At 38.9% G+C, this 25,291-nt stretch overlaps 1 protein-coding gene across 1 annotated transcript; it reads right to left on the bottom strand.

The window, feature by feature from the left end:
- Window positions 1-3,948: 3,948 nt before the first annotated feature.
- Window positions 3,949-22,799, bottom strand: ypel2b (yippee-like 2b). Its single transcript, XM_038267990.1, has 5 exons — window positions 22,586-22,799; window positions 10,132-10,363; window positions 9,610-9,653; window positions 9,284-9,392; window positions 3,949-5,307 (listed from the first exon to the last, which is right to left on the bottom strand). Exons 2-5 carry the CDS (start codon window positions 10,246-10,248, stop codon window positions 5,218-5,220), a joined length of 360 nt encoding a protein of 119 aa, XP_038123918.1. The 5' UTR covers window positions 10,249-10,363; window positions 22,586-22,799; the 3' UTR covers window positions 3,949-5,217.
- Between the last annotated feature and the right edge of the window lie 2,492 nt (window positions 22,800-25,291).

The raw sequence follows: 25,291 nt of genomic DNA, 5'->3' as shown, positions 1-25,291 counted from the left end.
TGACGGAGTATGTGGAATCTGGGGGTAAAGGAGGACAAATACACGTCCGGCTGGGTGCAGCGCCGGACGCCGGACAGTGCAATGAACATCCGGACTGTCCGCCCTAAAGCCGGACATCTGGCCACCCTATCCACAACATACTCATCTGCGCCATCAACACCAAGTCAAATTCCTTGTAAGTGCAATAAACTTTATTCTGATTGTGAAACTCTAAAATAACCTGCATTAAAATTGAAAATAAACATAAAAAAACACCTAAAGAAAGACTATAATACATACAGACATTAAGGTGCATTTTATTAGATGAAGATCCAATTATATAGTCAACATCAGCATCCTGCTTTTACAAAATATGTTAAAATGTCATCAGTAAAAAAGTAGTATTGTACAGCCAATGTGGGGTACCAGAGAGAAGGCGTGACACGACCTAAAATCATATTCATTCATCATCACACTGATCATAGAATAAACACAATACATTAACACTATTTACAATCTGTAACACAGAGGTTGACATGAACAGTAATCCTCATGATGAATAGCGTAAATAGAATATATTAAGATTTATTTTTTTTACAAAATCATAATGCATTACATATATCACAGAGAAAGGCTATCCACAAACTTGGCTTGTAACTAAATACACACCCTCTTGTTTTGCAACATGTCCAAGCAAAATTAAATCTTTTGTTTGGTCAATTAACTGTTGATGGGTGGGTTCTTTGGTTGTGCTGGATTTAATGTCGCAGCCTCCAGCTAGACCCTCAGCTGCTGCGAGTTACTGAAGAGTCAAAAGTTTGGTTTGGTTGGAAACGAGAGAGAGAGCTCACTAGTTGCAGGGCAACTTCTGAAGCAATGTCTGCACGTCTGTGAAAAACAAACTAATTTTATTTCCTCTAAACCAGGATCGGATTTTATCTGCAAATCGATTTCACAGCTCAAATGGACGAAATCAAACTGATTAGATTTTGCATCACGGCACAATGTTTCACTGCAAAACACAATGTTCTCACAAGAAATGTGACGAGGACACAAAACTAGTCAGTTTTATATTATGCATGTGGCGATGTACCCTTCATTCAATGGATCAGGCATTCGTTGATGATCTCCTTTTCCTTCAACGCAAATACAGCGCATCTAGAAGGGTGGCCTGGCCTTAGCAAAGAAAGTTAGGATCAAAGAACCTAGAAATGGGAGCTTATATATTACGAAATAAAGTCTCCAAACAACAGACATGCGGATAACACAACAGAAGCAGTGTTATTTTTGGAAATAGTACACTAGAAAAATGATCTAGAATTAACTGTATTTACCCCTGATTTGAATAGGTAAATGAAATTTGCCAATGGAATGAGTATTTTTACTATTAAAATAAGATAATTAGATAATATGCACTTGAAATAAGACAACGCAATTGTGTTTTCTTATTTTAAATCTAAATTATCTTGTTCCATTGGCAAAATGTTATGTTTATCTCCTCAATTCAAGAACAAATGCACTTATTTTAAGAAAAAACATGACTTATCTAGATTTCGATTTTTTCCAGTGTATGCATGCCAGTCAAAGTGCCAGGGTTTGGGGATGGGAAAACAAATCAAAAGAAAAGATCCCAAAACCTTTTCCTGCCGTTGTTTATCTCTGTATCATGTGCAATTCAACAGAAAAACAGATCTATTTGGGGGGAGATGTGAAAAAGAATTAACCTGGTTGCAAATGTGAGCACAAATGTGTGAATTTTTTATGCAGTTTTATCATTTATTTCTCTGAATTTGATTAACTCAAAGTAAAATACAGATTCCTAGTTGGATTTCCCTGATATCTACTAATTTGTAATGCTTTAGCTTAATTTGCTGTTTGTAGAGATTACAAAGGATCAAAATGATCTTATGGGGTCAGAAGAAGGGTAGAGAATAATCCATATAATCATATATGCTCCACAATGGGACAGTAAATGCAGTCGTAAAAGAGGACACTGCACCAAAATTTAGGGAAAACTGCCCAGAGCCAAGATCTTTTTTTCTTTTTATAAAAGAAGCCATATTTTAAAAAACATATATACTAGGAATGAAAAAAAATTAATCAGATTAATCGATTATTGAAATAATTCTCAACTAATTTAGTAATCGATTAATGGTTAACTGGAGAATAGAGACAGTAAAAAGTGCCTTTAGCTGATAGAGCAACGCATAAATAATATATATTAACATTTTGCATTTAAGATGGAATAACTTTTTCATCTGTCAATATATTCTATCCAGAACTCCTTAAGTGGAAATTCTTAAGTTTAACCCGATTTAATTACGTAAAAAATCTTCTTTAAGGAACCTTTTGCTATCTGATTATTAATTGAACAAATTATCAACAAATTAATCGATTTGCTAAATAATCCTTAGTTGCAGCTCTAATATATACAGAAAAGTGTTATGATCTGATGCGATCAAAACCTAAGTTTTAATCACAATTAAAAAAAGGTATATTTTCAACAAAAACACAGTTCTGCAACAACAACAACAAAAAAAAAATCATACCAACAATTAAACATGGTAGTGGCTGCATTATGATCTGGGGTACATTGTCTTTAGATGGAACTTTATTAAGGTTTTGGTTCAATAACAGCTCATAATATAAACAAGTATGAACCAAATCCTCCAGGGAACCTACTAGAAATTTGAAGATAAAGGGCAGTTTTGTTTTTCTGCTTCACAGCGGATCCAAACTTGCACCCAGGTCAACCCAAAAATGACCTTGTGAGAAGAAAATACAGGTTTTGGAAAGCAATGGTTAAATAGGGAGAAAAATCTGTTGGCTCAGGTAACAGATCACATGAACTGCCCTCACACACATAGATTTGGGGAATGTCTGGAAGAGATGATGGGCAAATATTAGCAGGCAAAGATGAGGGAAGCAGACTCCTACCAAAGACTTAAAGGAATAGTACACCCAAAACATGATTAGCCTTCATTTTCTACTCACCCCCATGCTGAACAACACTCTGGAGTACTTTTTTGATATCTCAAATGCATCTGGAGATCTGGGAGGCTTCTTGCTGTCTGCTGACATTCAAATAATGGAGGTCTATTGTGCCCGAGACAGAAAGGTCCATAAAAGTCCACAAAAACGTGTCAATATTCCTCCATACTGCTCGTCCAATGTAATCCAAGTGTCCTGAGTGGGTAGCATCCAGAATTTACTCGAAACGAAGTCATTTAGAATGTTTTTAGAGCATAAACAGTAGTGTATAGGATTTCCTAATAGCGCCCCCATGCGCGCTCACGACGCTACGGAAGCCGGCAGACCAAACCGGAAGAAAGTGCGCATTCAGCGTCTGGTCTGCCGATAATGCAAGCGTAGAAGAAGAAATGTGCTGTTTACCTGTGCAAAGAAAGAAACAACGAAAGAAAAATGTCTGAGGACTTCAGTGTTGAGGAAGAGCATGAGTTCTTTGCCGAGCTGAATGCGCTGGTTTGGTCTGCCGGCTTCCGTAGAATCGCGAGCGCGCATGGGGGCGCTATTAGGAAATCCTATACACTACTGTTTATGCTCTAAAAACATTCTAAATGACTTCGTTTCGAGTAAATTCTGGATGCTACCCACTCAGGACACTTGGATTACATTGGACGAGCAGTATGGAGGAATATTGACACGTTTTTGTGGACTTTTATGGACCTTTCTGTCTCGGGCGCCATGGACCTCCATTATTTGAATGTCAGCAGACAGCAAGAAGCCTCCCAGATCTCCAGATGCATTTGAGATATCAAAAAAGTACTCCAGAGTGTTGTTCAGCATGGAGGTGAGTAGAAAATGAAGGCTAATCATGTTTTGGGTGTACTATTCCTTTAACGCTAAAATCGAATCAGAAGATATTGGCCTTAAATTAGTTTGGTGTATTAACCTGGAGGGTGGATCATCTTGCATTTTGTTTGTAGATGTTGTTTTTCTGTTGAATTGTTTTTTTTATTTACTTCTTTTTTTTTCCAACCTAAAACCAGGGCCATTTTAGATGACATGTAACCTTTGATGGCGGCTGTATAAGTGAGTAAGGAAGTTTGCATCATAGTGTTGCTCCATGTTTTTTTTTTTTTTTTAAGGACAGCGATGGAAGATCAGAGTAACAGCAGTTTCACAGCATTGATCCCAGACTGAAAAAAATAAAATTAAAATAAGATTGATAGGTCCAAATAGGCATTGACAGTACATACCTCTGTGGTCATGTAGTCATGCATTAGTGCTTTTTGGATGACAGCGGAGGGGGGGGCTATTTCTAGCGATCACTAGCTCTGCTCTCAAACCTTGCAGAGCCTCATCACCTTTACTCACAGTGTTCATAGATCTTCCAGAATCCCAGACAGCATTGATGCATCAACAGCAGCAGGACCTCATTGATGGGAGGATCAGTTGATCACTTTACAACGCTAAGGTTTTTAGCAAAAATATAACCCAGAGGAGCTGCTTTTTGCAGAGCTTTTGGAACCACCTTGTGCATCTCCGTCTGCATCTTTCCATCTTCTCGCCCCGCCCTGCTAATCCTGGGCTGCATCACTGGCAAGGCATTGAAGGGTTCCAGTCAGAAGCCATTTAAGCAGCAATGTAACTGGATCTAGATCAGCGTCTCAAAGGAGCAGCCCAGTGGGGGGCAATCTCTGCACACAGAACTGTCCTACAGCCTGCATGTCTGGGCTCCTCAGACCCAGACCTCAGCTGATCAGTAATTTTTTTTAATCTCCCGTCACACCTGATTCATGTTGGGGACACAGAGGTGAACATTTTTAACCAGTACCAAAGTAAACCGCCGGCCTGAGCCAATGGACACCTTGCAGCGTTTTCAGACAAGGCAGAATAATGGACACAGCAGAGAGAACGTTTTGCGGAGCTGATTTTTAGAGCTTGTGTTTTATAAAACTAAAACCAAAACGTAACATCTTGTCTGATGAGCTATTGCTGGCCAGTCATCTAGTCCCGCTAGCTGGGATGCAGCCTAGTCCTTCCTCCTGGCAAGCTGGGATGTCTGGGACGTCGGTGGTTGTTACGACGCGTAATGCGTGTGTGTACATCAAGAGGTGTGTGTGGTTAGGAAGGGATGGGCAGTAAGTTACAGAGGTTAATGGTAAACCAGCCAAACCAAAGTCACACACTCACCCACCGCACACAAACACCCCCTCAACACCCGGTGCCTCCATTCCTTCCCTCAGATGTGGTCGTCACTCAGCTGCTCTCCCCTCAATCCCAGCCGTTGTCCTTGATCATATGGGCCAGCTCGATGATGAACTTCCCCTCTTTATACTTCTGACTGCTCTCGAACGCGTGTTCCTGGAGGGAGGAAAGGAGACGGCGACTCATTCAAAGGGTTAAATCACATCAAGTTCAGACTCAAGCAGTTTAAAAAATTCAGCTGTATTTAAAAGCCACCTTTTTGGCTGTGTATATATGCCTGCTATTACGCTGCATCTCGTGACAGAAGGGTGTTTTTAACCATGGCCTGGGGGTCTGAAAATAATCGCTCCAAATGCTGCGCGTCTGCAGGCTGAAACATGTTTTTCAGCCTGAGAGTAGCTCGAAATTCATCCAGAACTGCAGCACCTGGCAGAAATATTCAGACCTTCCCACATTTTGTCCCATTGAAATTTCATCGATCCAATTCTATGTGGCACAGCAACGCAAAGTGGTGAACACTAGCTGTAAAACTGTAAAAAAAGAAATGCATGGATTTAATATTTTATTTCAAATAAAATGTGCCCTGCTGAGCCAATTCTTTATAAAAACAAACTTTGCAGGAATTGCATCTTCAAATCTTTTGGGGTCATCAGCTTTGGACAGCTACAGATAATCATTCTTTTTTTATTTCTTAGCTGAGCTAAAGCATTGACTGGTCCATTCGAACACATGAATCTCTGATCCATTGTCCCTCTGGCTTTTGCCTTTTGCAGCTTCTTCATAAGATTGTTCTGCATTTAGAGCAAACTATCTTCATATAACCTGACCAGCTTAGCTGTCTCTGCTAAAAAAATAAAATAAAAAATAAAAAACCTCCCCACACCATGATGCTGCCACTGCCATGTTTCACCACAGAGGAAACAGGTTTATGGGAGCTGTGTTGTGGGAATCATCATGCATGGGATTTAACTAAGCTCTGTGAGAGTTTTAGTCTGAAATATTGTCCCGTGATCTAGCGTGCATCATCTTCACCTAACAACATTAATGATACTATTTCTTTACAGGATTTTACTGACAAACCTCTGAGGCCTTTAAAAAAGATTAAATGACACACAGTATGACTCAACTTCCTCCAGCCAATGGGTTACATTAACTTTTATTTAGGGTATCATATTAGCATATTAGCCCTTTAAAGCCAAGTGGATCATATTTGATAGAGGAGATTTTGAAACCTCTGCATCATCAGTGTGATGTTTTTGTTCTTGAAACCCTGACTTACATAATCAGACACATGTAGTAAACAGAAAACATATAAAAGATGATATAGAAATGCATAATATATCAAAATTTATGCAAATAAATGATGTAATTTAAAGTTTTTACAAAATTTATATAGTTATTTCATTTCTCACAAAGTTCAATGACAATTCTAATTTTGGAAAAGTAGAATCTTCTCTCAATTATTTCCTGGTTCAGGCTTTAAAGGGTTAATTAGTCCAGCTTGTCTTTTTGTTGGAGAAAAAAATAGATAAATGCCAAACAGAACAAACTGCATTAACATTTTGGACGTTACCTTTATTTTTAATCATGAAAGAACTGTAAGAAAAAAAGTAACATAAATGTAACTGGAGTCCAAAACACTTAAGCACATGTGTCTTTTTCTGTCGTTGATTAGTTTGGATTTTGAGCTGCAGAGGCCTAATCTCCAATTTCTCCTTCCAGGAGTGCAGCAGGTCGAACCTAAGAGCTTTTTCTCCACGGCTGCAGCCCTGCTTTTAGACTGTGGGTCTTTGCCAGGAATAGAAACTTCTGAGGAGAAAGTTGCTTTTAACATTGGTTTACCCCAGTGTTCAACAGAGACATAAGGAAAATATTTCTTTTTAAGGCCATAAGAAAGTTGAAGGGACTTCAGCCTTGGAGCTGTGGTTGTTATAGTAGGAGGTTGGATCAATGCAGCCTTCTCAATCCACCAACAAGGACGCCAGTGTCCCTTTTTAACCCTTTAAGGAAACGACCGCCGGCACTTTAGTCTAAACTCCCCCTGGCATGTTAAGAAGGGTTGACAGCTGCACATGTTTAGCTCTACTGATATATTAAACAGTCCATCCGGTTCAGACCTAAATAACTCCTCCACCTTTAGTATCACAGCTTAATCCTAAATATAAGCAGCAAAGTTCAGCGTTTATTAAGCAGCTGCTGTATTATATTATGTAGTCAGTTCTAATTCACTTTTGTATCAGAGTGTAGTTTGGCTGTCTGGTTGTATGATTTTATTTTATTCCAAAAACCTAATCTGTTTCTCTGTTCTTAACTGAATAACCTGCAACTTATTGTTAATGAATCGATGTATTTAAGTTGTTTTAATGTTTTGTTTTGGGGATAGGGGATAGGAGCCATGTTTGTGTTTATTTGACCCCGGCAGCCTTTACTGATAACTACTCAGGGTTTTTCAGCCAATATCCCCCAATGATTATTAATAAAAATCAACAGTTTCCACTGGTCCTTTAGGGAATTCATTAACGGGAAGCAGTAACCGCATTATATCTCACTGAATGCATAAATTCGGAAGGCAAGAATGTTAAAGGGAAATAAACCAAACTTATCCTCAAAATGTTCTTTAGGAGATCTTTGAAAGTGTTTCTTTGGACGTTTTCTGGTAAGTCAAAAGTTTTCTGTCCCATCCTTGGACCTGTTTAAAATGTTTTTATTAAAAATTTTTCTGACACTGTGTTTTTATGCTTTTGTACGGTGACCTTGAGTGTCCAGAAAGGCGCCTTTTTAAATAAAATGTATTATTATTATTATTATAATTATTATTATTACGGCAGCATGATGTTCCTTAGGGCCGTCCTGATCCAATACTGATATTGGAAATCAGCCTGATATCAGTTAAAAAATTCATACGAGAATATATCTGGCTGCCTGTAAAATCTCGGGTCTTTGGTTCAAATTTCATTTAACTTTTTCGTAAACAAGAAAACGATCACATCTATTGTTCTCACACCTATTGCTGTTGTTTTGAGAAATATCACTTGATCAAGCCTTTCCTATCATTCCACACCATAATCTAAGCAAGATAAGTATATATGATTCATACCAATATCATATTGAGTCATTATTCTTCTCCTTTGACTATTTTACCCGATCTAATGAGTCAATTTCTCCACTGTGAGATAAATAAAGTCAATCATATCAAATCAAAATATCCATACCAGTCAATACTATAGGCTGCAATATCAGAAATGAAAAAGTTGTATCAGGACGCCCATAATGTTCAGTTTGCGCTTCAAATCAGCACCACTTTGACCAAAAATAAACTTTTTAGTCTACATGCAAAGCACTATGTGTAAAAGCTTATCCTGCACATCAACCATAACATACTATCTCCAAGATGAAACACGGGGGTGGTATCATCATGCTGTGGGGACCTCAGACCAGACACCTTTCATCAGGACAACAGCTCTTGACATACATCCAGAGCTCCAGTGGATAGCTTTATTTCAAAGTAAACATGAGCCAGAAAGGCCTAGTCAAAGTCTAGAACTTCAGCTATTTCAGAATTTGTTGCAAGACATACAAACCAATGTTCATAGAAGCTCTCAGTTGTATCTGGTTTGGTTTGAGCTGTTTTGCAAAGAAAGAACAGACAGAATTTGAGTCTCTAGATGCACAAAGCTGATGAAAGCAAACCGAAATAACTAATGGTTGAGATTAGAGTGGAACAAAGGTTTTAATCAGCATCGAATGACATAAATCAGCCTGGAGTTGTCAGGAACTGCTCTAAAAGTAAAGAAAAACATAATTTTAAGCCCAGAGATCTATTTAAGACCACTGTGCATGCTTCCTGAATGTAAGATATAAATCAGGACAAAATCCAGAATATACTGTGAGCCACTTGTCTTCACTGTGTTCCCTGGAAATTCAGAAAAAAAAAGTATTTAAAAATAATCACACCTTGAAGAAACATCTGACCTCCATCTGTCAGTTTGCAGCTGAGCTACAGCATCGACCCTCAGAGAGGAGCCATCCAAAAATATTTGTGCTCCAGATAAAAGCAGGTTTCACTCTAAGAACAACTCCTCCACTTTATCCTCCTCTAAACTTAGACCTGGGATCAGCCGAGGACACTCACGTATTTCCAGCCCAGAGTGGTCTTGCAGTTCTCACAGTAGATGTCTGCCACAGCATGCAGGCCTGTCAGCAGGACTCTCTCCTCTGCAGGGCCACACCCAACATTCACCCTGAGAGACAGAGTGGAAAAAGTTTTAATTAGAAGGTCTCTGCCTCCAACAGAGCTGGGCTGGTGATTCACAAGCATCTAATAAGGAAGCGTATGCTTCAGTAGCCTGATGGAAGCAGATCAGTCCTTTATCTTAACTCTGAGAAGCATAAGAGCTTCTCAATAACTTATTTTTTCCAAACAGATGTTGTGAGATGTGATTTGGGATCGGTACTCACACTGAGTTGAACAGGTAAGCTCTGCCCTGGCTGCCCTGGAACGACTGCAGAGAAAAAAGTCGACAATATGAGACATCAGCTCCTAAAATAAAAACTAGAGAAATGCTTAAGTATTCTGAAACCTGCAGGAAAAACACATTCAATCCACCATAAGCATTAGCAGAATCATCGGGGTGGGTCGATGTTTCCTGTAAACCAAAGCTGCTCATTAAACTGCTCTGTTTAGTGCAGCTCAGCGAAAAGCCTCTCAGCACAGGTGAGCCAGTCTTCATAACAGTGCATCCATAATCCAATTCAGTTTCCAGCTTTTAATATAATCCATCCACGTGCAGCAGTGTGATGGTGGATTATACACACCTACAGGTGGAAAACCTGCGGCTTGTTTTTTCAATTTGCTTAAAATCTCTGCTTGTAAAGGAAATATATTCACATCCTGTTCTTTGAAAATGTTGTTCTGAGGCAGCAGTCGTCGGGCAGCAAGGTTAACCAAAGTGGAACGGGGCCGGCGCTGCATCTGCTTACCTTGGAGATGAGCTCGTCGTGGTTGGCCAGGTGAGCTCGGCAATGGATGCAGCTGTACGTCCGATGGCAGCTCGGCAGGTATGCCTGGAACGTCTTGGAGCGCGTCATCCTGACCATGGGCGGTGTTGGCGGGCGGTGCAAAAAGGGACTGCCAGCCCAGGTCGGCTCACAGGGGAAGCACCGCAACACACAGGTGAGGGCCGTGGTGGGCGGTGGGTCGGGAGGTAAACACCTGACAGATGTGGTAGGAAATAGTTACATTTATTCGAGTCATGTTTTGAATAAAATGTACTCCTAGAAGTATTTTAACTGTACGGTACTTCGTACTTGTACATCACTACTCCTTGGTTTCTCTGTCTACTATGACAGTAAACAGTAGATAATGTCAGTTGAAGTTCTCTGTTTTCTAACATATAAACAATTCTCACTGCAAGGTTTGATTTAATAATTTTCATGCTGTAAAATCTAGATTTAGAAAAGTATTTCCTCTACAGGAATTTGTTTGTCTGTAATTATCATCATCAGTTATTATTATTGTTCATGCATCTAAAATGCCAAAACTTGCACATACAGTCTCTCTGACTGCAACATTTCCAAACAAATACCAAATACTTTTTTTACAAGTTCTTGGCCTACTTTTTATTTGTACTCGTTGAAGTAGTGCTACTCTGACTCAAGTACAATTTTGGGGTATCTACTCACCCCTCACACCTGAACAGTATAATAGGTTCATATGAAATTTTCAGCTTTCCTGGTCCTACCAAATATAAGCCTACCCATAGCATGATGCTGCCACCAACATGTTTTACTGGATGATTTTAAGCATTCGCTTTGAATCGCAAACAGGGATTCAACATGTAGCCCATAAATGTTTGATTTGTTCTCATCTGACAAGAACATCTACTGTTGGCTCTGACTCCTACCTGGTCTTTTGGGCAAATGAACCATCTTTTCAAACTTGTGAACGGCACAACTAATAGTCCTGAGCTGTGGATCTCTACTGGTCCTTCATAGTTTTTGTGGATCTTTTTGGCTGCTCTTAATTCAGATGTCTTGATTTGGCTTTAAAGGGGTCATAGAATGCAAAACCGAGCTTACATTGTCATAGATGAATAACAATAGTTCAGTGGGTGAAATGGACGCACAGAGAAGTTCAAACCCCATCGACACCTCCTTTATCTGTAAATCTCATAATTCTAAACTTCCACCTTATAACGGGCGGATTCAAATGAAGCACCGAGTTGACGTAAACTCTGGGATGTTGCCTTATTTGGCTCTAGCCTGTACTTTTGTCGTGCCCAAAAAATTACATACAGACCAGCCCACTGGTTCACGGCCCAAGAACATGAATAGAGGTAGATGTAAGACACCAGTTAAGCTGTTTAGCCTATAGTTGGGTTTACTTCTACAAGAATTACAAAGCAGGCAGTTTCCCTATTGATAATGAGCCAGAACCACGGGCATAAATGCAGTGTTCCAGGCTGCATGGAGAAAGGGGACATTTTTCACAGTTTTCCTGAAGATTCGACAGGTATGGATTATGTTTGTGTATCAGAAGACCCCTGTCACTAAGCTGTTGATAGCAATGCTAGCATATCTATGGTGACCAGATTGGGGTTTCTGGTAGGGCGCTGACTGGACCGGACCGGGTCCCAGCAGGGGACGAAGCAACCAAACCCGACCCGGTGACAGTATGCTTCCCCTGCCTGCCTTACCGTGCTGCAAGGCGGGGGCAAGCACGGGGCCACCGCTGTCCAGGCTACCGTCACTGGGTTCGGTGGCTCCGTCCCCCACTGGCTCCCTGTTTCGACTAAGTGCTGCACTGTAGTCGACCAAAATCCTGGATGATTTTGAAATTCCCCCCCGACATTTTTTTAGTAGGACATGTCCGGGAAAAAGAGGACGTCTGGTCACCGTACCATATTAACCATTTGATGTTTCAGTGAGTGAGTACTTGTTGCTATGATGCGTCTTTGCTCAGCAGTTTTACTCGTTTTAAAACCAACCAATAAGCACACATCTAAATATTCATGATCATACCATAAAAGGAAGAAAACCTGTCGTTTCATTCTGAGGCTTATAACCAGGCTTGCATTGGGGCTCATAGAACAGCAAACATGCAATTTTCAGCCCAACCAATGGTGCACACCCTATTCAGAAACCTTAAGGACCAGCACCAAATACCCTATAGAATCATTCTATGACCCCTTTAACTCTGCAACCCTCTTTCCAGTTTCCATGGAGTTTCTGTTAAATGTTCTAAGGTTGGGATACTGTTTTATAACCTCACGCTGCTTTAAACTCCTCCTCTGATGAAATTTGTTCACTAATGTTCTTTGAAAAACGTCCAAGGCCTTTATGGAACATCTCTAACCGGGGAATCAGAGTAATGACACATCAGAAGCTCTGCAAACTGAGTTTACTCACCAAACAGCCCCGACTGTTTTGCAAGTGTAAAATGTTCTAAAAAAAAAACAATTCTTGTGATTTTTATGCAACAGATAAACATAAGGTTTTCTATTCGTTAGCATGTTCCTTTTAAGTACACATTTAAAAGTATTTTATGTTCTTTTGATCACCTTGTGACTGCTCTTCAATTCACCAGACTGCTTCAGGTTTTCTAAGAGCCAAGTTTATAAACACGTCCTGTAATCATTGGCAGAGAATCTAATTTCTTTCCAGCACTTGGTGCAAAGCTGCTTCTGTAAACTACAGCCTGTCGCCCCGGGGCAAAGCCAGCGATCAGTCGATGCACAGAGGCCCAAGCAACAGTCCTACTTCACACTTCATGTTTAAGTCCACAAGCTGCAGGGATAATCTGCTTATCTAAGCACAACTGCGAGGATCATGCTCTGCTCCCTCCATGATATCCAAAGGGATCGACCCTTTAAAATACTTGCTGCTGGTCCGCTCTGCAGATTGAAAAGATTAGCTTGGTATTGGGACGCCATCCCACATGTCAGCCATAGATTCTGATAGTCTGCACTGGAGAAATTACAGTTGGTGTCTTTTCCCTCAGAGGTTCTTTTTATTGTTCCCATTCCCCTGAGTTCATAAAGTTTCCACAAAGCCTCCATCAAAATACAGCACGCTTCATTTCAGTAACAGAGAAATAAACAGTTTCTTTCAAACGTTTGTTTTTGCTGAGCTTCATTCTCTGATTTTGAGGAGCTGGTCACCTTCACAGCTTGCTGTGCCGCCCCTGTCTGCATTTACAGAAGCATCTGGAAAAGCTCAAAAAATGCTGATTGGGAGCAAGGAGCCTCGGTAAGCGTGGGACAAATGAGAAAGCAGGGCCCTGCGCTGCGGCATGATTGTTTTTAGAGTCTGATGAAGGCTGATAAAGGCTCCGGGGGCTGATGGGAAGGACTGCAGCAGATAAATAAATAAAGCATTGAGACGAGCCCTTGTTTTCTCTCTTCTGACTCGGTGCCAACAGCGTGGGATCAGGGGCACAAAGACGCATTACAGTTGTCAGAGCTGACCCTCCGCGCACACAGACTGATGTTTAACCAAGAGCGTGCTTTATCCTTTCAGTCGTTTTAGGAAGAATGTAAGCATCATGCCCTCTGAGATCAGATGAAAGGTTGATTCCAGCCACACAGAATCAGCACACCGTCATAAACAGACTGTTATATAATATGTTTAATGTGCAGTTTACATCGATTCTTATCGTTTTTTAACCGTTTTAAAACCAATGCAGATATTTCTTAGAGTCTGATGTGATGGAGGATCTATGTAACAGCAAAACAAAATCTGCAAAGTAGCCATGCAGTGCCTCAAAGTTTCATGCAGAGGTTTCTGGTTGAAGTAAATTTAATTTTTTTAAGCTTTTGCGTACATTTCATTTTTGTACCTCTGCAGCGGAATGCACTATTTAAGAATAAAATTTGTGAATTTTTATTTTCAAGATGCAAATCTGGTAGCATTATGCTTTTATGCTTCAGCAGGGACAGGAAAGCTGCTCAGAGCTAAAGCTAGATACAGGCCATGCAAAATACGGTGCTGGAGGTCCACCTTCCAACAAGACAATAACCCAAGAATGATGCGGCAGTCAAAAGTTCAGACTCAGTTCTATTTGAAAGTCAGGAAGGACTTGATTCATGGCCACTAAGCTCTGTTTAACAAAGCTAGTGACTTCAAAATTCAAATCTTCCCTTTTTTTCCCCAACCAAATCTGATTAATGTTTATTTTTTACTTAAAGGTACAGTACACTATGTTTCTACTATACCAGGTGGATCATCAAAATAAGTGCTCCTACTAATTGTCAATCATACTGTATGTTTATTTAAGGCCGTCCTACGTGCTCGTCCCCATTTTCCCTTACCGATGGTGAGTCTGACATAGTGAAAAAATTGCAAATCTTTTTTTGGAAAGTAAGCTTGTATGAGCGATGCAAACAGCATGTTTTGAACAGAGCGTGTACGAGTAGGAATGGGCTCACGCATGCTCTTCCACTCGTTTAATAGACGTTGCCTCTGTGGAGCGGGTACAGGGTGGTGCATTTGCATTTTTTTTTTTTTTCAAGGGGAGAGGGAGGATCTTTTCAAAAATCCAAGAAAATCCTAAACTATACCTAAACTATACTATACCTAACTAAACTATACCTTTAATATTCAAAATAAAAATGAGAAATAACTTTTATTTCCTTCAAAGATTAGATTTGATTTCAATCATCTCAACTAGGAAGTGACCATAATTTAAATGGCAACGAAACCAAATCTGTGAACAATCCTTTTTCACAACAAGCGAGCTAGTTTATCGGTTATGAGTAAACATCTATGAACAAACAGTGATTAATCCATGTCAATCTGAGCTATGGAGGCCCAAGGAGAGGACTGATGAAAAAAAATCCAGATTTTTCAAAAATGATTAATCGCCCAGACAAAGTGAAAACCATCATCATTATCCGTCTGCTTGAGAATTATTCACTACTCTGTGTAACAGAGAGACTGAATTAACTTATATATCATTTTTCTAGTAATAAGGGGCCCTCATAGAGCCTCCGAAAGTTGCCCACATTGACAGCCAACTTGGGGTTAAATTCCTTGTGACATGTGGCAGGACGAAGCTGGAATGGAACCCACAGCTTTCACATCAAAAACAACTTCTGCTGTGAAGCCGGGGTTGCCTTATACAATCCTTCAAAAATGCATGAAAGCTTAAAATATGAATAATCATTTTGCAAAGCACAGCATGGATCCATCAGAACTGAAAGATGATTTTACCGTTAGAGTCTGTGAGTTTGTTGACCTTCAGTGTATCCTGATAGCAGAAAACTCCCCAGAGGAACAATATTTAGCTGCATTATTGGGCTGCGTATCGTATTTCCTCCTGGGGGCGGTTGCATATGTGAAAATGCGCTGAAGTTTGAGGAGAAAATGACTTCCTGGTAGCCATAATGTTTGTGTACGTCAGCAGGTTTGGATGAAAACCGTCTAGTGTCTCTGAATCAATGCATCTTAGGGGATAGAAAGTGATCAATGGTTAAAGAATAGCAGTAATTTCCTCCTGCAAAATAAAAATGTTTAAAGATTTCTTTTCGTCCTTATTCTAACTTCTTAGCCTTGGGATTCTTTATAATAAATCTTGTTTTTTTTTTTTTAACTAATATTAAAGTCCAATTTGACCAGAAATTAATGAATTCTCTTTGGGTTTCTAGAAGTCGTGACAAACCTTAGAAAAAACAGCTTTAAATTTACATACAGAGGCAAAGCATAACCTGATTATCTGTTTGCTTTTCTGAAGAGTCTGATCAATGACTCTCAACCTACAAGTGGGTAAAACAACTTCTGCTTTAAATATCCAGGACAAATAGTGTCTGTTGGAAATGTGCCCTGAACATCTGCTTGTATACACGTAAAATCCACTACTTCTTTTAGGACAGCTTCAACTCCAGACGTTCTATTATCTGAGGCTTTAATAACACTTTGTTTCTCAAAACCTGGAATCATGAAAAGGCCTTCATAACCCAGAGAGGGATCTATTGGTCGACCACTCTCGAGGGGAACTGTGGCTTCGATTTTCCACCACTTGAAGACTGACTGACAGCCGGCTGGTGGAGTCCTGTTTCAGAGAAATGGATTGGTAACTTTTTCCAGCCTGATCGAAGTTACCCGGTCAGGTCTTCAAGCTTTAACAGAGCGTAACAAAAATGCCCTGAAAAAATGCTCATTCGGTATAAAAAGACCCCTTTTCACATCAGACTATGATCCTTTGTATTAAGATATAACAGACTATTATTCCTAAATATTCATCTATACATATTTAGCGGTGATTTTACAAGGCAAATCTACAAAACTGTAGAAAATTTGCTTTCAAGAAAATATCGACAATTTTGTAAACTGGGGGTCAGGCGGACCCGCTGTAGCTGAAGAATCAGTGTGTTTCTCTCAGGGTGATCTTCAGATATCAAACTACACAAAAACAATGAAGCTAGAAATGTTGACAGATATAAAAAAAAATAAAATAAATCTATTGAAAGCTAAAAAAAACACAATACTGAAGTAACATAAATAAATCCTTGCTGATAATAATATCTACATTTTGTTAGGAATCCAGTCTGTGTGGGTTGTGTTTTTGTTTGTTTTCCCTCCACCACCAGGTGGCGCCTGGTTCTCGTTGGTCCTCTCTCACACCTGTGGATGGTTGCCTCATTACCTGAGGACTCTTAAGCTGCTGACTGCCACTACCTCGACGCCAGAGTGTTTGCCAGTTTTGGGTACTCTAGCCTAGCTGAGTTTTGCTGAGTCAAACTGAGTTTTTGTCAACCTGAGTCTTAACATTGTTGTTTTTGTCTTTGCCTCTGGGCAGGAATTCATCCTACAAACTGGATGTTTTGGACCTTCTCTTCCTGGAAGGATAATCTGAGCTTCAAACTGAGCTGGGGTTCAAACTGGAGGTTTGGATCTACTTTTCCCCAAGGGATTGTTTAAGCTTCACACTGAGCAAGGGATTCACCTCCACAAGAAACCGTTCAAGTACCATTGGAAATCTAAGTGGAAGTCAGCTCCTCCATTCCTCAAGGAAACACCTCAACCTGGGTAAACCCTGTCCGCCCTCCGATGAGCAAGTCAATAACTGGAACAACCCTCACCGACTGGATTCAGAGAAAGAAACCTTTTCTGGAAAAGTGAGTCATTTTGCCTTTATTCCCTTTTGCAAATCGAAGCTCAAATTTCCCACTGAGCCTGAACTAACCACAGGAACTTCCCCTTCATTGTTCAGTCCCCGTTCACCAGTGTTCAGAGTAGAACTGGACCCATCTCTACCAGTTCTCAATAACCTTGTTAAACCTTACCCTGGTCTCTCCGTTTTGTTTTCTGCATGTGGGTCAGATCTTTGAATAAAATCATGACACACTTATTGGAAGTCACCTGCTCAACCTGCTGCCCTCAGGTAGAAGGAACAGGTCTAATGGAGACCAGAACACCAGACATCCCCCTCCTCACTATTACACTACTGTGTTAATCTAACTATGGCTGAAACAATTAATCGATTATTGAAATAATCGTCAAATAATTTGGTATTCGATTAATCGTTAACTGGAGCATAGATACTCTAAAATATGCCTTAAGCTGACAGAGAAACCCACTTAGAGCAGCAATTCTATCAAAACTGTAAGAAAATATATAAAGATTTTGCATTTAAAAAGTGTTTTGGTCTGTCAATATATTCTATCCAGAACTCCTCAAGTGGAAAAGTTTTAGTTTCACCTAGTTTACGTTTGTGAAAAATATTCTTTGAGGCACCTTTAGCTATTTGATTATTAATCTAAAAAATAATCCACAGATTAATAGATTTGCAAAATAATTGTTAATTGCAGCCCTAAATCTAACCATTTCTTAAATAATCAGCTGTACTGTCTGTCTCTGTGTGGCATGTGTCCTCTGCTGCAGCATCACTGTTTCTGTTTATTGCACTTATGCCTGCACTCAATTATTTATTGCTAATTATTGTGTACATGGTGCTGGTTTAATAGTGGGTGTTTATGGGAATGGAAAAAAGTTTTGCACGATTTTGCCCTATATTATATAATTTTCTATTCAGTGCATGAATACTCCAAGTGAAACTTTTGTTATATAACTGTTCTATTGTATCATGAATACTAGATAAACAGTATTTATTAACTGATTAATATAATGTGGCAAACTTAGTTTAGCATAACTCATATATTACTATCAGGGCTTACCTAAAGCTGCATAACAGTTAGTCCTACCGGTGCAGAAATAATACAATATAATATACAGTAAAATATTGTTTTCAATCGTGATTAAAATGGGGTATTTATAAGCAGAAATATTCTTTAACTTTGCATTTCTTGTAAATGAAGGAAAAGTTTATTGGTCGGCACACTGACAGTGTGTAGCAACAGGTAGGGGAGGGGGATGTTTTTGATTGAGCCAGACACAAGTACAAACTTGCAATGTATAGCTGTTTTCTTTAAAGGGTGTCTTAGGGCCTACTTGAAAAATAAAAGCTGGTTTTAGCTCAACAGGCTGATTTCTGCAGCAGGACCTACGACTGCTAGCTATCCAACTAACATTTTTGCTCTACAGCGTTTAAATTTTTTTTTTTTTTACTTTTTTTTTTTTTTACTTTTTTTTTTTTTTTACATGTTTCCAAATGGTTCTTATGATGAACCTCAGAATGGCTCTGATGATCATCTAAAAAATATCCACTTTACTAGTTTATTATGGGAAAGAACTGCCACAAAGAAAGAATGTTAAATAGAGAATATAAAATAAAAATATATCGAGCACCAGAGACACGGTGAACAGGAGGAAAAAAAGTATTCAGCTTGTTTCAGCTTGAATGCTGCTTTAACCTTTTCAGACAAACTCAATTAGTTTCTAAAACCAGAGAATAATCACATCTTTAAAGTGGCTTAAAATGTGTAGGAATCATTTAGCCAAGCAGCACTGTTTGATGGGAGGGGGCCATGGTGATGCTCTGATACATCCAGCAGCAGGGAGCTGCTCTGAACTACACAACAAGATGAAAATATGACAGAGAAAATAAATGGCATAAACAATCAGATGACTTGCAGCTGGCAGGGATCTACACAGAGTGAGAAATCAAGATATCCAAAGTAATTTCAGCCTGTGCAAACCTTTTGCATCCTGTTCAGGCTGCCTGCCTCTATCTTCACTTCATCTGTCTCCTGTGCCTCTCTGCCTGTTTGCATATTCATTGCTTTTCTTTGCTGCCTCTCTGTCTTTTCATCCGTCCTGCGGCAGGTTGTTTGAGGTCAGCGAGCCGTCACTTCTGGTCATTTCTGGGTGTCATCCGTCCAAAGGCCTACATGCCATTAGTCCCACTAACCAACAAAAAAAAAGTGCCCCTGCATACCATGACAACAAAAAAGGTTATGTAACGCACTGATGCTGCAGATGCTGCTTTTGACAATGATCGCAGACAGAGGGAAAAAGACTGAGGGCAAATCTGCTGAGTCCTCTATGAGCTGCACGTCCTACGCTGTTCTAACACGATTTGTGCACATGATGGGCTTTTCATCCTGCTTTCTGCTCACCGTTACAGCCAGACCAGCAGCTTACAGCAGAATGACATCACTGACTCCACTCCCAACTTGTTCCAAATCTCCCCCATGAAGGGATGCTCCTGTTTCTGCTCCTCCCTTACACCTTATTTTGTTCCGTGATGCTTAATCTGAGCACTACACCTTCTGACAGACAGCACATAACAGCTCATAACTTGTTCAAATTACTCAAGTTTGTATTATCCTTAAGCTTTTTGGGAGTGGCTAAATGGTAGATGAAATAGACACAGACTTGTTCAACTTTTCTCTGAGCATACGAGCCCCCATGTGTGAGGGATCACCTTTCAGGGCTTGCAGCTCGTCTTCGATCCCCTAATATCGACCCTCACTCACATGATCGCTGGCTATCTGCCCTGCAATAAAAATACATCATGGAGTAGAAAGCTGCTGAAGAAAAGGTACTTTCATTTAATGTAATTCAACCCAATTCTTAAAAACATCTGTACTAGGCTTCAGTATCTATCTATCTGTCTGTCTGTCTGTCTGTCTGTCTGTCTGTCTGTCTGTCTGTCTGTCTGTCTGTCTGTCTGTCTGTCTGTCTATCTATCTATCTATGTAAATAACAAGTGGGTGCCATCGTCTTCCAACTACTTCTGTTCTTCTTCTTCATCTTTACAAGGCAGTAAGGTCCAGTTGAAGATCAAATGCCCCGTGTGATGTGAAAAATATGTTTTCTTGCAGTTTTGCGCAATAGGAGTTTTTAGATACGACCGGAAAACCTCATTGAAGCTTAAAACTTTTTAATGAAGTAAAGAGTTATTTTCTAAATTGTGTTTCCATCTAGCAGATTTTGTTCGTAATTACAATTTGCTCAATTTGACGGGTAAGGTAAAGGCACCTATTGGAAGATATGAGACTCTTCATGGTGGTGTCGTCCACAAACTTCCAAACTATGTTTAACATTTTGAATTGAAAAAGCTTCCTGGATGGGGAGCGAAACGCCTTCGAACTTGGAAACCAAGTCCAGTGGATTGTTTTTAACTGAATCTTCACCGACATGTGTGTTGTGTGAAGAGCAGAGAAGCGGGGTGGAGCAAGAGGGGCCATGGCCATGCCTACACACTCCCCCCATCCCGGTGAGCTGTAGTATCCATGGATGCAATTCACCATCTTTAGATCAAAGGAGTTATCCACTAAACCAGAAGGTGGCAGCAGTGATACCAACATGTAGAATGTCCTACAACATTTTGAAGTTAGCATATTAACCATAAAAGAGTTGGAGAGTTGCTCCCTGCAGTCTACCAAGAGGAGTCAACTATGCAATTAAAGCAAATGAACAGCCGCTCAACCCATTTAATGTGTATAATATGTAGAACCATAAATCAATTTAAAAAGCGCTGATGTAGAAATATACGCGCAACTTTATATTGGGAAGGGCCCCATGAAAACTGGGATTTCTATAGTGACATATATCTGTATATATATATATATATATATATATATATATATATATATATATATATATATATATATATATATATATATATATATATATTAGGGCTGCAATTAATGATTATTTTGCAAATAGATTGATCTGTTGATTATTTTTTCAATTAATAATTGGATAGCTAAAGGTTCCTTAAATAAGATTTTTTATGAAATCAAACCAGATTTTTAAATTTGATATAATTGCAGCTCTAATTGGGTTGCTCTGTCAGCTAAATGCATATTTTAAAGTCTCTACACTCCCGTTAATGATTAATCGATTACTAAACTAGTATGTGATTATTTAAATAATCGATTATCACGATTGATGTGACTTATTGTTTCAGCCCTAATATATATATAAATATATATATAAAGAGAGATATTTTTTGTTTGTTTTCAGTCTCAATTCAGTTTATTTGTATAGTGCCAATTCACAACACATGTCATTCCAAGGCACTTAACAATTCAACAGATCAGTCAAATTGATTCAAAGTTTTCTAAGGAGAACCAGTTGATTGCATCGACTCATTGACTGGGATGGAATCCCTCACACTAAGCATGCCTATAGCGACAGTGGAGAGGAAAAACTCCCTTTTAACAGGAAGAAACCTCCAGCAGAACCAGGCTCAGTGTGAGCGGCCACCTGCCGAGGCTGACTGGGGTTATGATTTAACAGCTGAATGCTCTTTGTGAATCTGATAATGAAATCAGAAGTTATACAACTGCAACCAGCCCTTTTACAGACTTCATAATGCTGAAGTTGTCCGATATAAAAATGAGTTTAACGCCCCTGCTTTAGATGGAAAATATATAAAATTTTAAAAGAGGAGCAAACAAAGACCATGATATTGGGAGGTTAAAAATAAAACGTGGACGTGTGTGTGTCCTGACAGATCATGTCAGCGATGCATCATGGATTAAAGACACGCGCGCTCCTGGTTAGTTTACAGTATAAATGCGTAATTACTGGTGTGAATCAGGTCACAGGATGTGGCGCGCTTTATCTGGGGCAGAACTTCAGCCAGCACAGATGGCGGGGATGCCTCACCTAACACTCACACCCACACGCTGCTGCCTCTGAAAGCAATCCGCAATGATTTCCACAGGTGACTGCCGTCAGCAATCACATGACCTAATTATATGATCACCCGCATCGATCCCCCTGACTTTTACTGCCAGGAGGGTGGCGCTGCTGCAGGGCTGCCAACATGCGTGTTCACCACAAAAACACCAAAACAGTAGAAGATATATCAGCATCCCCAGGAAAGCCCATCAACTCTGATAGGCTGATATGCAGCATGTAAAAGTTCATATGTAACCAAACAGCAAATACTGACTAAAAGTAGAAAAGACTTTAATTAAGAAAACGGCAAATGACCAGATCGCTTCCTGGAAAAGCATCAAAGAGAGATATAAAAACAGTGCGTAACAACAATGCACCACCACGGTGAGAAATGTGCACATACCTTTGAGGGGAGGAAAAACACGTCTCTCCTCGTAGCCTAAATAAAACGTCGCACTTCCTCGTTTTCCTTTCGGTACTGCCAATCCTAAAAGCTGTTTCGCATTCCTTCCCCGGGCAAATTTCATCCGCTCTCCGGCCCTGGCAGGTCCTGCAGAGACGCAATGTTTTGACGCGCAGCGGAGCCCAGCGGAGTTTACTGAGACGGACAGAGAGTGGTGAGGCGGACAGCCGGAGCGAGATGCCTCACTCCGAACGATTTATGCTTTCTTAGTTTTTTTTTTTTTCCTTTTCTTCTCCTTTCCAATGTTATTCTGGTTGTTAGTATGGAAGAGAGGGCCACTGAAAATTAAAAATGTAAACAGATTTTTAAAATTTATTTCAGTATAATAAGAGGAAAAAAGTCAGAATTCTTACTTTAATCTCAGAATTCTGACTTTAATTTCAGAATTATGACTTTTTTTCTTAGAATTCTAACTTTTTTCTCAGAATTCTAACTATTTTGCTCAGAATTCTGACTTTTTTTTTTTTTCAAAATTCTAACTTTAATCTCAGAATTTTGACTTTTTTCTCAGAATTCTTACTTTAATCTCAGAATTCTGACTTTAATCTCAGAATTCTGACTGAATTCTGACAGCAAAAAACATGTTAGCATCAAGCTGTAGCCATGTCTGTTTGAGGGACTAAACTAGCTCTCTTGTTTTAATCACCTTCTGCTCTTCCATTAATGAAATTGCATCACCGGGGACCCCTCGGGCACGTAAAAATAAGCCTAATTCCGTCATTTTCCACCAATGTGTTACTGGCCCTCCACAACAACTCACATCTTTGTCAGTGAACCTGAGTGCTCCCACATCTCTTACTTCATGGGGCCCATCTACATTAAGATCCTAACTTCTGAGATTAAACTCAGAATTCTGAGAGAAAAAAAGTTAGAATTCTGAGATTAAAGTCAGAATTCTGAGAAAAAAGTTAGAATTCTGAGATTAAAGTCAGAATTCTGAGAAAAAAGTTAGAATTCTGAGATTAAAGTCAGAATTCTAACTTTTCTTTCCATATTAAACTGAAATAATATTTAAAAATCATTTTACTTTTCTTATTTATTTATTTTTTCAGTGGCTCTAATCCTCTTCTGTAAATTTAGGTTATTGAATTCAAAAAGAAAGTTTTTTTCTTTGACTTTTGAGAAAAAGGTAAAATGTCAAGTAATTTGTTTTTGTTTAAAAAGCTAAAAAAAAAAAAAAAGATAATGTTTCTCATCTAAACTTTTAGCTACTCATGTTATCCTTTATTATGTAACTAAAACAGCATAGTTTACGATTAGATTAGAATCATAAATTATTAAGAATTCGACAAATAAATAATACATTTTCGTTCGTATAAAGACTAAAATTATGTTTGGTTTACGTATATAACCTTTTGATTGTAACCATTTAAGTGTTTTGCTAATAAAGACATTTTTTAAATCTAAACTGATTTTGAAAAAAACATTGAAGATTTTCTTTTCGCTCTTCAACTGATGCATTACAATACATTGTTTTTGTAGATGCGAGAAACCATGCATTGTTTCAAAACCAAAAACAGCTCAAATAATTTCTTCAGAGGATTTAAGCACCAGCAATCGTTTGGTTTAATCTGTGTAACAAGTGTAATAAAAATTAAATTATTTTAATTTGATAATTTTCTATAAACTATATTTGTAACACTTTTAAAATAATACCAAAAGTTACAAACACATAACTGTCATTTTCTATATGAAACTGACCCCAGTGCTATTTCCTTTTTTAATCAAATCATAATATTAGCCAAAAAACACTTCACTGTTTCATATATTTAGGATTTATGAAGGCTGTGTTGTAAATGTGGCGTTAACTATCTTGGGTTAAAACTCTTTGTCTTTTCCTTATTTTTTTCCGGTGATTGAATGACAAACAAATCATCCAATCAGCAAAGGCTGTTGCATAGCAACACGGCTCCTATTGGCTGAATTAACATACAGTAAATAATCTTTTTTAGAATTTCTCTGAAACGTATTTAAACTTTTGTCGAGTTCGGTAGATATTTTACTGGTTCTGAAAAATATATTTTAAATATGTAATCTAATAGATGTTTAATGAAGAAACTTACCTCAACCTATGACCTTAACATTTTGAAGATTTGCTCTGCGTTTATAACTTGTTGAGCCTCGCGAGTCGACAGCGCCCCCTCCTGGCGGTCAACCAGATGTCGTCCCAGAGAATAGACCTTAAGATGCTTTTGTCTATAAATTGATTACAGTTTATAGACAATCTAAATCGTTAATCAATATAAATTGATTGCTAAGATATAGTCTCCATACTCAGAACCAGAACTAAACACGAGCAGTAGCTGGAATAAACTGGAAAAATTGCCTCTAACCTGGAAAAGTACTGAAACCATTTGTTTCTTTACATGGAGATTAAAAGCTTATCAATTTAGAGAAGACTTTGTGCTATCAAAAAACTATTAGCTTAAGTTTGTAGTCTGACTTCGTTACATTTAAATACCAATTTTTTTATTTTTTTATCCTGCTCATCCCTGTGTTTTCCTATTATATACAGCACTTTTGTCTTTTCACTGAAATGTACAGTATAAATAAACTTGCCTCACCTTCCATTTACATGCAGACCAATCTTACATTTTCAGTTTAAACTCCATGTAATGAATGATTTACTAGCAAAAATACAGGCTG

The sequence above is a fragment of the Cyprinodon tularosa genome, unplaced genomic scaffold, assembly GCF_016077235.1.
Source record: "Cyprinodon tularosa strain WSP-4 unplaced genomic scaffold, ASM1607723v1 ctg69, whole genome shotgun sequence".
In the NCBI taxonomy this organism is placed as follows: domain Eukaryota; kingdom Metazoa; phylum Chordata; class Actinopteri; order Cyprinodontiformes; family Cyprinodontidae; genus Cyprinodon; species Cyprinodon tularosa.
This window is presented reverse-complemented; position numbering and strand designations above follow the sequence as displayed.

Excerpts from the sequence above, each read along its gene's own strand:
- ypel2b (XM_038267990.1), bottom strand. The coding sequence starts at position 10,248 with ATGGTCAGGATGACGCGCTCCAAGACGTTCCAGGCATACCTGCCGAGC. Across the intron at positions 9,393-9,609 it reads GCTTACCTGTTCAACTCAGT|GGTGAATGTTGGGTGTGGCC; the intron begins GTGAGTACCGAT and ends TCTGTCTCTCAG. Across the intron at positions 5,308-9,283 it reads CCACTCTGGGCTGGAAATAC|GAACACGCGTTCGAGAGCAG; the intron begins GTGAGTGTCCTC and ends TCCTCCCTCCAG.